This window comes from Alternaria dauci, chromosome 8 (assembly GCF_042100115.1).
Source record: "Alternaria dauci strain A2016 chromosome 8, whole genome shotgun sequence".
Taxonomy (NCBI): Eukaryota; Fungi; Ascomycota; class Dothideomycetes; order Pleosporales; family Pleosporaceae; genus Alternaria; species Alternaria dauci.
The window spans coordinates 2,273,434-2,285,234 of NC_091279.1; the positions used below are offsets into that span (position 1 = coordinate 2,273,434).

General features: G+C 37.8%; 2 protein-coding genes across 2 annotated transcripts; both read right to left on the reverse strand.

The window, feature by feature from the left end:
* Positions 1-399: 399 nt before the first annotated feature.
* ACET3X_008688 (uncharacterized protein) lies at positions 400-1,712 on the reverse strand (the record flags this gene model as incomplete). The annotated part of the gene is made up of 4 exons (XM_069454889.1): positions 400-752; positions 804-1,228; positions 1,275-1,525; positions 1,581-1,712. The coding sequence occupies 4 exons, from the start codon at positions 1,710-1,712 to the stop codon at positions 400-402; spliced, it is 1,161 nt and encodes a 386-aa protein (XP_069304290.1).
* A 597-nt stretch (positions 1,713-2,309) lies between these two features.
* On the reverse strand, positions 2,310-4,205 carry ACET3X_008689 (uncharacterized protein). The gene is made up of 3 exons (XM_069454890.1): positions 3,592-4,205; positions 3,253-3,536; positions 2,310-3,204 (listed from the first exon to the last, which is right to left on the reverse strand). Exons 1-3 carry the CDS (start codon positions 3,687-3,689, stop codon positions 2,387-2,389), a joined length of 1,200 nt encoding a protein of 399 aa, XP_069304291.1. The 5' UTR covers positions 3,690-4,205; the 3' UTR covers positions 2,310-2,386.
* Positions 4,206-11,801: the final 7,596 nt, after the last annotated feature.

Sequence of the window (11,801 nt, forward strand, 5' to 3'; positions counted from 1 at the left end):
TGGCTCGTCTACCGTGCGAGCAGGGAAGACATTTTTGGCCGCATATAGTACAGAATGAAAATGCCGGTCCAAAGCTAGCGACATAGCTCCGATATCCCTAGAAAGTGGTGTAACGAAGAGAAGTTGCGATCTTGAAATGAGGGGATGAGAGAATGGCCGAGGAACGTACATGAGGAGTATCTGGAGGGGGTCGGAAGAGTCCGGATACGTTGTTGAAGAGGTCAAAGGAGAGGAGATGAGTTGTTGAGAAAGAAGCCCGATCATGCTGAGTACATCCCGTACGTGTACATGAATTACTCATTTATTATCACCTTGCACTCAGCCGCCTCAACAAGAAACCTGAGCATGATCAATACTCGGCATAACAGTCGACCTGAGCTACAAGTAATCAATGTCCTGCTACCGCCACTCATCCTGGTATCTTCTCTTCGCAATGATAACGCTATCATCAAACTTTGTGAACTTCCGAATCTCCACGACTTCCAAGCCAGCCTGGTCGATAATCCAACGCCAATGCTTCTCTCGTCGCTCTTGCGCATCAAACATTGCCTTCATAGCCAGGCTGAGTGCCGCGGTATACTCAACACCTAGGGCGCTAGCATCTGGCTTCTCGTTGGGCAGTGTCTTATCATCAATGTAAACTCTGCTCTTGGGATTACGTTGGAGTGCGGGCAGGTGCATTTGCAAGATACGAATACATGTCTCGTCATCAAAATTGTGCAAGATCTGGCGGAAGTAGTATGCTCGGGCATCTGAAGCTGTCAGTATCTGGAGCTTTTCAGGGATTCAGCAAATGAATTTACTGTGTACTGGCTGTTCGGTGAGGAAGTCATGAGCCATCGACTCCATACCATCGACATCCAATGCCTTTTCAAGCACAGCTGGGCGATCTTGCAGGATAACGCGGCCCTTTAGTTCAGGAAAGGCTTTCTTCAGCGCTGCGCATTGCGATCCGTTGCCGCCACCAACATCAACAAATACCACATCCTCCGCGTTCACACCATTGGCGATTTCAGTGCCGAACGAGATTGCATCGAGCCATGTTGGAAGACTGGCAAACTGGGCTTCCATGAAGCGGTGAAAAGCGCCTTGTTGGATCGGATGCGTTTCCATCCAAGTATAGAAATCTTCATCGCTATGCTGACCGAGTTTAAAGGCGGTCTTGCTTGCTTCTGAGCTAACGAGTGCTTGGTTCAGAGCTGTGAAAGCTGGAGCGCAATTGTCATGACTACCAATAGTCAATAATGGTTCATGTCAGAGACCGAACTACTAACAAGTGAGTTACAGCATCCTTAAATAACGGCACAAGCAGCATATGTGTCAGTGATGTAGCTTTGTATGTTCCTGGTGCAACTTCAACACCCATACCCTGTGTGCATAGGTAATCTAATATGGACTCGAGGACGCCTTTCTCGAGCCCGCTTGCTTGAGCAAGAGCATCAAGCTGTATTCCGTCTTGACTCTTCGCGAGCGCTTCAAAGATGCCTCGATCTTGGCCAATGCGTGCAGTAACAAGCGGTAGCGGCTGGATGTGGATCAGCAGTTACCGTCTGTGACAACGCTACACGCCAATCACTCACGCCATACACCAATCGTTGCATAGTTTCAAAAGGCTCCTTCACCGCAGTCTCAGCCTGCCGAACGTACTTCTGGAAGTCACGTTTCTGCGCGTCGTTCTTGAAGTAGGAGCTGGGATCGGCTTGCGTCGTCATATTCGAGGTTGTGCCAGGTCGTGCGACGGTCGCAAGCCGTGAGGCGTGCGAAGTACTTGAATTAGGGATGCGGCTCAGTCCCGTAGTTCCCACCAGTCCACGGCTCGGACTTGCGCTTGAAAAGGCAAAGTGCGCTCGGCAGTGCGAAGGACTAATCCGCATACACTTGTTGGCACGTCACGCTTGACTGCATGTAGGAGGAGTGATCCTTCGTGTATAATCAAAACTGTGCCGCATGGGAGCAGATTCTTCCAACGAATCAAAGTGACAACTCGTGCTCCTTGTCACGTAACGTCCGTGCTCATTCTCTATCCGCTTTTGCGGTAGATACAGTCGCTTTGTGTAGTGATCCGGCGCAAAATGTTGCCGAGATCAGTATCGAACGAAGAAACCTTGAGGCAATCGGATGAAGTATTGACGATTGGCAACATCAGGATGCGACTGAAGAGACAAGATACTGCAACAACGACGAACAGTGAGAGTGAAGCGCATACTATCAAGCCGACTAGGAGCTGATAGATCAATCGGAGAGACTCTGCGGCATTTGGCCTGGTGTCATGCCAAAAAGAAGAAATTGGGTGACAAAACAAGTAGCAGGCGGTGGTTGGTTTATCTCACAACACGAAGTCGTGCCTATACTAGCACTCGTAGATAAGTGTCTCGGGTCAGCAGTGCTACAGTTCACTTCTTTCACCACGAGCTTCTCTCTCGCTATCTCTTTTCCCCAACACCCGTACCGCCTCATTACTCGCCTTCAAATGCTCAAATGCCAGTGCATCCTCTCCCAGGCCCCACGCAAATACCCCTCCAAGACCTTTGTCCTTTACGATGACCTGCACCTTCCGCTTGATAGCCTTGGGCGTATCCCAAGTCCAGAACAAGTTCTCTTCGGCATCCCAGTAGTAGTGTCCGCCGCCAACCTCGTCGTAAACACCCTTTTCCGTCGCGCGTTCGTACGATGCGGAGAGCTCTTCAGGAACGGTATCGTGCCACGAGAACGCACCGGCTTTGCCTAGATCGGCGCCTGTGATGGGGTCTTCCATGAGTTCTGTCGCGCAGCCGATGGGGTTGGTACTGCACGTTGAGTTGGCAGCTGTTTTGTACCATTTGATGTAGAAAGCCAGCCCAAGATTCGCTTTCTCGGGGGGTACACCGGCATCGAGGTATGCGTCAATGGCTTCGAGAGAGTTCTGGATACCTGTGTGATGCTTTGTCACGTTGTCGCGGCGGTTGAAGAGATCGTATGTCATAATGTTTAGGTAGTCGACGGACTTCATGATGGCGGGGATGGTAGAAGGGGTGAAAGCCAGCATGTCTCGCGGTAGACCAGGAACGGCTGCTGATATGGTCTTCTCAGGCCCTATGGCAGAGCGTATCTCGGCGAGGAGTTTGGGATATGCGTCGATCTCCCAGGCTTTGTCGATGTTGAGGTGGCCGGGTGACTTGTAGTCTTCGCCGTTCCCGCCTGGATATTCCCAGTCTACATCGATACCTGTTCTGATTAGCTTTCGATACAAGCAGACGGTGAGCAGCGACATACCGTCAGCGCCTGTCGCGTCAAGCATAGTTTTGACATTGCTAGCAAACAGCTTCCGGCTTTCTTCGGTCTCGGCTGCTTTTGAGAAGCCACCTGTGTCTCCCCATCCACCTATGGCGACTTGGATGATGGTTCCTGGAGAAAACTTGGGTCGAACCTCGTCGATACTAGTGAAGAGCGGCCAGTCGTGCTGATTTGGGGTGTTGAAAGTATCTGAACGCATGAACGCAAGAGCAACTTCGGTGATGTTCGCGACTAGCGGCTTCTCTGGTACTACATTGTGCTGCCTGATAGCTATCAGCGATGTCGCGTCTTGTAATGGTCGTGAATCTCTAGCGCTACCCCGTCAAGTACATGATGTACTTCAGTCCAGGATTGGCTGCCGCCACGACAGTGAATGTGGAGGCTAGAGAGAGCCATGACCAGAAAACTCCAACCATAGCTGCTGCACAGTCGTGGACGACAAGGTTTTCGCAGGCGCACGCAAGCGGGTTATGTGTGATGCGATAGGAATGGTTGGTGGCGTCGCAGACGCGTCGGGATGATGACCCAGCCCCGCATTGCAACGTGTTTGGACTAGCGTCTTCGGATGACGATCACCTTCCGGTGGAGGTATACCTGAATGCCTAGTGAACTGTCTTGTGAGGCATGCAACCCGAAGACATTGTCGTGGTCTTGAGGGGAGGTCTGACGCCATTCATCTTGCGAAAGAAAGCCAACGGCTATTGGCTGATCGGTGACGCTTATGTGCATGGCATAATGCACGGCGAGGCGGTCCAGATGGAGGAAAGTCGAGGTGGATCGGAGGTGATATTTCCAGTACGGTGAAGACGTCTTCTCTGTAGATAAGATGGAATGTGCAAAAAAGAATCTCAAAAACATACAACAGCGGGGATTCGCTAGTGGTCACCCACCTAACTACTAATCTGTTAGTACACTACTTATATATAGCTAAGTAGATAGGAAGCCTAGCTTTTACTTATATAACTATTATAAAGTCTATTAATTTTCCTATATCTAGTATCCTCTTTTTCTATTTATAGTAAGCCTCTTTTTTATATATAGACTATAAATATATATTCTAGTATTAGTAGCTTACTCTATACCTTAGGGTGTAAGCGCTACTATTAAAGTAGCCCTCTAGCGCTTAAGATTTATAGACCCTAAATATAAAGTTAAGATAATCCCTATAAGAATAAGAATAAGATTAAGGAGACGTATATATAGATAAGCTAACCCTCTATATATATAATATATAACTAGTATAAGATTATTAAAAGTCTAGATAAATAATACTTACTTCCCTCTATCTATTATAAGTTACGTTGAAGCTTAGCTTTATTTATATATCTTTAGTATTATTATTACTCTTTATACTAGTTTAATCTACCTCCCTATAAAGGTAGTAATAAGAACTAATAAATGATTTTTTGTTTTCTGCAAGTGGGGGGGTATCATCAATATAAAACTTCAAAAAAGTGAAAAGTAGCTATCCCTCTACTTATCAGTCACAAAAGTCGATAAAAAAGATAAAGTAATAACGCGATTTAAACGCTAGACTAATTAGCGTTTTATAGTAGTAAAGCTCTAACGTCTATACGCGAAAACTAAAGTTAAAAGAATTTACTAAAGGTAACTAAAAAAGACACCTATTAGAAACCTTAGTAGAGGTCTAATAGGGATTACTAGTATTAGCTAGTAATATAATTATAATATATTATAAAGGGAGGAGGATATAGTATCTTTACTATAATTAAGCTTACCTAAAATTTTATACATTTCTATAAAAGCTTAGCTACTTCTAACCTTTATACTAATACTAACTTTAAGTATCCTACTATATACAATTAAATCGCACTATATATAAATATATATATTTCCTCTATATTATCCTCTAGGAGGTCTTCTATTATAGCCTAAAAACCCTAACTAGACTAGTGCTAATTAATCTATCTATAAGTATATAATATACTAGCCTTATATACACCTAGGAGCCGCCTAAGGCGGTCTATAACAAGTTAGATAAGCGATTACTAGAGTTCTACTATATATTCTAGGATAGTAGAGTATCTAAGAAGGATTAGATTAATACCTATATTAGTAATATTATTATAGAAGAGACTATTAAGGAGAGGAGGATATAGATATAGTAGAAGAAGGTTAAAGAGGTTAGGCGTAAGGCTTAGCTTAACAGGCGAGCTCCTTATATTTAGCTATATCTTTCTCCTTAACTAGGGGGGCTTTAGGTAGGAAACCTAGGCCTAGCTATATAGGTAAGTAGTCGACATTAAACGGGCGATAGAGGATCGATATCCGAGGCTTAAGGAGAGGGAAGTTACATAGATATTAGAGGGACACAAGAATAAGGCGTAGATAGCGCTAGTGCTAATATTCCTCTAACTAAAGCTAATTATTAAGCAGCAGCAGTAGCTACACTATAGGTAGCTAGTTAGTTATTCTTAGGAAGGGGCGGCGGAGGCGGCGGTAGCGGAGGCGGTAGCGGTTGCGAAGGGCAGAAATAGCAGAGGATAGCGTATATATTAGAAGGTTACGTCTCATCTCTAGTAGGCGTATAATACTATTATATGTCTTTAGTGTCTAGCGTTTATAATATACTACGTATATACTAGCTGTGCTAAACATAGGCTTATATAAGCCTGCGGTTACCTAGTTAGCGCTTTATCTTAAAAAAGTCTCTAAACGTGCTGTAATAACAAAAAAAAAAGTCTGCAAAGGCTGAAGCTAAAAGAACTAATAAATATACCCTAGAGGTATAGGAGTAGGTTACTTATTTATAGTACTTATAGTAGTACTAATTAGAATTCTATTTCCTAAACTCTAAGTCTATAAAGGTATAGTAACACTATATAACTATAGTATAATATATAACTATATATATAAATAGAGATAGAAGAGGAGATATATATATTAACTTAATATAATATATACTACTCTAGATCTTACTCTAAAGTCTAACTTCTTAGACCCCTCCTATACTTATAAATTCTAGCTATTAAAGCTATAACTACTTAAAGTTAACTTATATAACTTATTCTTATTTATCTAAGCTTATAATACTTATAGTTTTAACTATCTATATTATTACCTATAAATTACTTTTAGTATTCTATTAATCTTTTATTTAGGACTATATCCTAATACTACTCTTAATAATAAACTCTACTATAATAATATAAAGATCTTCCTTACTTATTATAAAGATACTACTTAAGCTATACTTATTATCTATCTAGATAACTAAGATAAGGATATATAGCTATCTTAAAAGTAAAGTAAGTAATTATATAATAATTTCTTATAGTTATAGTAAACCTAATACTTTATAAAAAAGAATTATAGTCTTAATTAATAAGCTTATAAAATATTATATATATCCTTTTATATTATTTCTTTCTATAGCTTTAGTAGATAGTATAATTAACTATATATATTAAATTAGTAATATAGAATTATTATTTACTAATTAATACTTTAGATAGCTACTTCTTTATTATAAATAAGATTTATTATATCTACTAGTACTTTAAAGAACTAGTAATAAAACTAAAGTAATCTTATCTTATAGTATAAAGTTATTAATACTTTATACTATAGTATAAGCTTAGTTAAAATAAGCTAATTATAGAGGAACGTTTATAACTATATATTAAGATATTAAGAATATAACTTAGTAAGAAAAGTAGTAGAAAAAGGTAGTTAATTACCTTAATACTAAGATAGTTATAATTAAGTATAGTTAAGTAAAATACTTATTAGTATTATTTACTTTAGGAGTAGTTATAGTCTAAGAGCCTAATACTTTCTATATACTTATAAGCCTTAAATTACTCTATCCCCTATTATATATTTTAAAAGTTTAACTTAAGTATAATATTACTTAATTAGTAATAATACCCTATTTATATAACTTATATACTATAATTTTATATTTTCTATAAGTAGGGGGGTATTATTAAAATAAAACTTTAAAAAAGTAAAAAGTAGCTATCCCTTTAGTTATTAGTTAAGAAAGTTAATAAAAAAGATAAAGTAATAATATAGTTTAAATACTAGACTAATTAGTATTTTAGGGTAGTAAAGCTCTAATATCTATATATAAAAACTAAAGCTTAAAAACTTTAATAAAAGTAATTAAAAAGATACCTATTAAATCTTAGGAGGCCTAATAGAGATTACTAGTTAATATTAACTAATAATATAATTATAATATATTATAAAGGGGAGAGAGGATATAGTATCTTTACTATAACTAAGTATTTAGCTTTAGCCTTTATAGACTCTTTTTTTTTATTATTATAGTACGTTTAGAGACTTTTTTAAGATAAAGCGCTAACTAGGTAACTATAGGCTTATATAAGCCTATATTTAGTATAGCTAGTACGTACGTAGTATATTATAAATACTAGATACTAAAGATATATAATAGTATTATACGCCTACTAGAGATAAGATAATTTATAGTAACCTTCTAACTTATATACTATCCCCTACTATCTTCTACTATCCTCTACTATCTTTTACTATATCTACCCTTTATAACTACTACTACCGCCTACCCCCCCTCCTAAGAACGACTAACTAGCTACCCGTAGTGTAGCTACTACTGCTGCTTAATAATTAGCTTTAGTTAGAGGAATATTAATAGTAGCGCAGCCTACGCCTTATTCTCTTATCCCTATAGTATCTCTTTAAATTCCCTCTCCTTAAGCCTAAGATACTAGTCCTTAAGCGCCCTTTTAACATTAATAGCTTAGTAGTATAGCTATCTCTTAGTCTCCTTACTCTACCTGCTAAAGGTTAGGTAGGTAAGGCGGCTAAATATAAGGAGATTAATAAGGTAGTAGGCGTTAGTGTAGATAATCTCCTTACGCTTTATAACCCTCTTTAGATACTATATTCTAGTCTCCTTATAGGTTACCTCTATAATAATATTACTAACCCTAGACCTCTTAATAAGGTACTAGCTAAGAGATTTACTATCGCTAAGGATTTAGAGTATTAGAGGTGTTTACTCTTCTAGCTCCTTACTAACTACTAGATTTAGCTCCTAGGTGTATATAGGGCTTGTATTATTTATATTTAATAGGTTAAGGGGCTCCTTACTAGAGAGGGTGCGCTGGCCTAGCTAGATAGCTATAATAAGTTACCTTAAGGGAAACATGTATTTATATATAGTGTGATTTAATCGTATATAGTGCAATTTAATCGTATATAGTAGGATACTTAAAGTAAGTTAGTATTAGTATAAAGGTTAGAAGTAGCTAGGCTTTTATAGAAATGTACGAAATTCTAAGTAAGCTTAATTATAGTAAATATGCTATATCCTCCCCTTTATAATATATTATAATTATATTACTAGCTAATAGCTAGCGATCCCTATTAGGCCTACTAAGGTAAAATAGGTGTCTTTTTAGTTACCTTTAGTAAATTTTTTTAACTTTAGTTTTTACGTATAGATATTAGAGCTTTACTACTATAAAACGCTAATTAGTCTAGCGTTTAAATCGCGTTATTACTTTATCTTTTTTTATTAACTTTTATAACTAATAAGTAGAGGGATAGCTACTTTTTACTTTTTTAAAGTTTTATTTTAATAATACCCCACTACTTACAGAAAATAAAAAAATTAAAAATTATAAAAACCTAGCTACTTCTAACTTTTATACTAATACTAACTTTAAGTATCCTACTATATATAATTAAGTTACACTATATATAATTAAATTTTAGCTTTAGCCTTTATAGACTTTTTTTATTATTATAGTACGTTTAGAGACTTTTCTTAGGATAAAGTACTAACTAGGTAACTATAGGCTTATACCTATATTTAGTACTACTAGTACGTACGTAGTATATTATAAACGCTAGATAATAAAGATATATAATAGTAGTAAGTTATACGCCTACTAGAGATAAGATATAACCTTCTAATATATACGCTATCCTCTACTATCCTCTACTATTTCTACCCTTTATAACCTTTATAGCTACCCTTTATAACTACTACTACCTCTACTACCCCTTCTTAAGAATAACTAACTAGCTACCTATAGTATAGCTACTACTATCTAATAATTAGCTTTAGTTAGAGGAATATTAGTACTAACGCTATCTATACCTTTTTCTTTTATCCCTATAGTATCTCTTTAAACTCCCTCTCTTTAAGCCTAGGATATTACTCCTCTAATACTCTTTTAATATCCTTTATCTACTAGCGTAGCTAGTTCTTAGTTTCCTAGCTAAAGGCACCTTATTTAAGAATAATAAGGTAGCTAAATATAAGGAGCCTATAGCTATAGTAGCTATCTATATAGGCTATATATACTAACTCCTCTACCTTCCTCCCTATCTATATCCTCCTCTACCTAATAGCTACCTCTATAATAATATTACTAATACTAGAGATATTAACCTAAGAGGCCTTTCTATTCTAGAATAGGAAGTAGAACTTAGGTAATTACTTATCTAACTTATTAAAGACTACTCTAGGCGGCTCCTAAGTATATATAAGGTAAGTATATTATATACTTATAGATATATTAATTAGTATATATCTAGCTAAGGTTTTTAGGCTAGGCTAGAAGACCTACTAAATAAGGATAAAGAGGAAATATATTATATACGTAATAGTTTATATATAAGGTAAGTCTTAAAAGTATTAAAGGTATTAAAGCTTATAAGTTAGTATTAGTATAAAGGTTAGAAGTAGCTAGGCTTTTATAGAAATATATAAAATTCTAAGTAAGCTTAATTATAGTAAAGATACTATATCCTCCTCCCTTTATAATATATTATAATTATATTACTAGCTAATACTAGTAATCCCTATTAGACCTCTACTAAGGTTTCTAATAGGTGTCTTTTTTAGTTACCTTTAGTAAATTTTTTTAACTTTAGTTTTTATATATAGACGTTAGAGCTTTACTACTATAAAACGCTAATTAGTCTAGCGTTCAAATCGCGTTATTACTTTATCTTTTTTATCAACTTTTATAACTGATAAGTAGAGGGATAGCTACTTTTTACTTTTTTAAAGTTTTATTTTAATGATACCCCCCACTTGCAGAAAACTAAAAATTATAAAACCTTTCTTATCTATATTATAAAAACTCTTAGGCTCTACTTTATAGAAACGGATTTTACTACTTAGTTATTTAAGGTACACCTTATACTTATTACGTAAATTAGTAACGTAGCGTTTACGGTCTATAGAAGTGCTCTACTAGGGTGTAAGCTTATCTTAGTATTAGTAGAGGAAGCGAGTAACCTAGCTCTTAGAGATAAGGCGTCTAGTAATATTAGATGTATAATTCTACACTATTTCTCTTATAAGAGGAAGCTTCTGCTCTATTAAATTCTCTATATACTTTATAATCTTAAATTCTTATTCTTATTAAAGGTTACGACGTGCTAAACCTACCTCCGCACGTAACCTACTAATATCTTAATGCTTACGTGATAACGTTAAGCGAGCAATACTATGCTTTTTAGCTATTTCTGCGTAACAAATATCTTTTATAAGATTAAGAGTATCTAGCTCTATAAGGGCTTCTTCTATAGTTATTATAGCGTTAAGTTGTAGGGGGTGTAAAGTTAGGATGTAAGCGCGATTACGTGCATTAACTAACGGCGTGCATTATATGCACGGATATAGTAAGGGTTTAACGCTAAACTAGATTAAGCCTATTCTTTAAGCTTAGCTATATAGTTTCCGGCCACCTCACTATAACGCGTCACCGTGCCTTTAATTATTAATACTATTAACACAACGCTTTAAAAATAGATCCTAAGTAGCTTACTATAAAACACACTATTACAGATCTTAATTCTAGTGTTTTTGAGAGCGAGCGCGCAGCTGCTCACTAGTATAGTGTCGCAGGCCAAGAGCTGTCGGGAACCTTGTTACTAACAACGCCATGCGATGACCTTCATATAAGCTCAGCTAGGAGGCTACAAACAAGAAAAAAAAACATACACTCTCTCCTAATTTTCGATCTACAATACCCGCACCCAACCGTGCGACACCTAGACATGGATTGCGATCCTGTGAGCACGCCTAGAGCGTGTGGAGTGCTCTTTCGCGTCCGCCTGTGATCGCACGGATACGTTGTGGCGGCGAAGTGCACGCCCGCCTACCTCCTCCATCTACGAGCGGTTTCGGCTCATCCAGAGCATCCACGTGCCGGTGCACCTGGGCAACATCGACCTGGAGACGCCATACTTCTACGAAAGGATCGTCGAGCTTGTGCACATGATGTTTCTTAGCTTTAGAGGCCATCCTATTGGCCAACATCTTACGGCGATAAACAAGGCATTGGTCAGCAAGCAGGTGAGATTGTCGGCCGACGCGATCCACGGGCTTCGAGTGCTGCACAAGGATCTGATGCCTCGCAATATACTATAGAACGAGGAGACTAAGCACGTCATGGTGATCGGCTTCGAGCGCGCAGAAGTCAAGCAACGGACCGTCACGGGACAGCGACTACAACGGAAGCCACGATATAGCTTTAACTCTAGAACCGGCGGCTCTG

Bases quoted from the DNA above. Each gene is read 5' to 3' on its own strand.
- ACET3X_008689 (XM_069454890.1), bottom strand. From the start codon at position 3,689: ATGGTTGGAGTTTTCTGGTCATGGCTCTCTCTAGCCTCCACATTCACT. The intron at 3,537-3,591 runs GTAGCGCTAGAG...GATAGCTATCAG, and splicing joins TACATCATGTACTTGACGGG to GCAGCACAATGTAGTACCAG. The intron at 3,205-3,252 runs GTATGTCGCTGC...TAATCAGAACAG, and splicing joins TGACGCGACAGGCGCTGACG to GTATCGATGTAGACTGGGAA.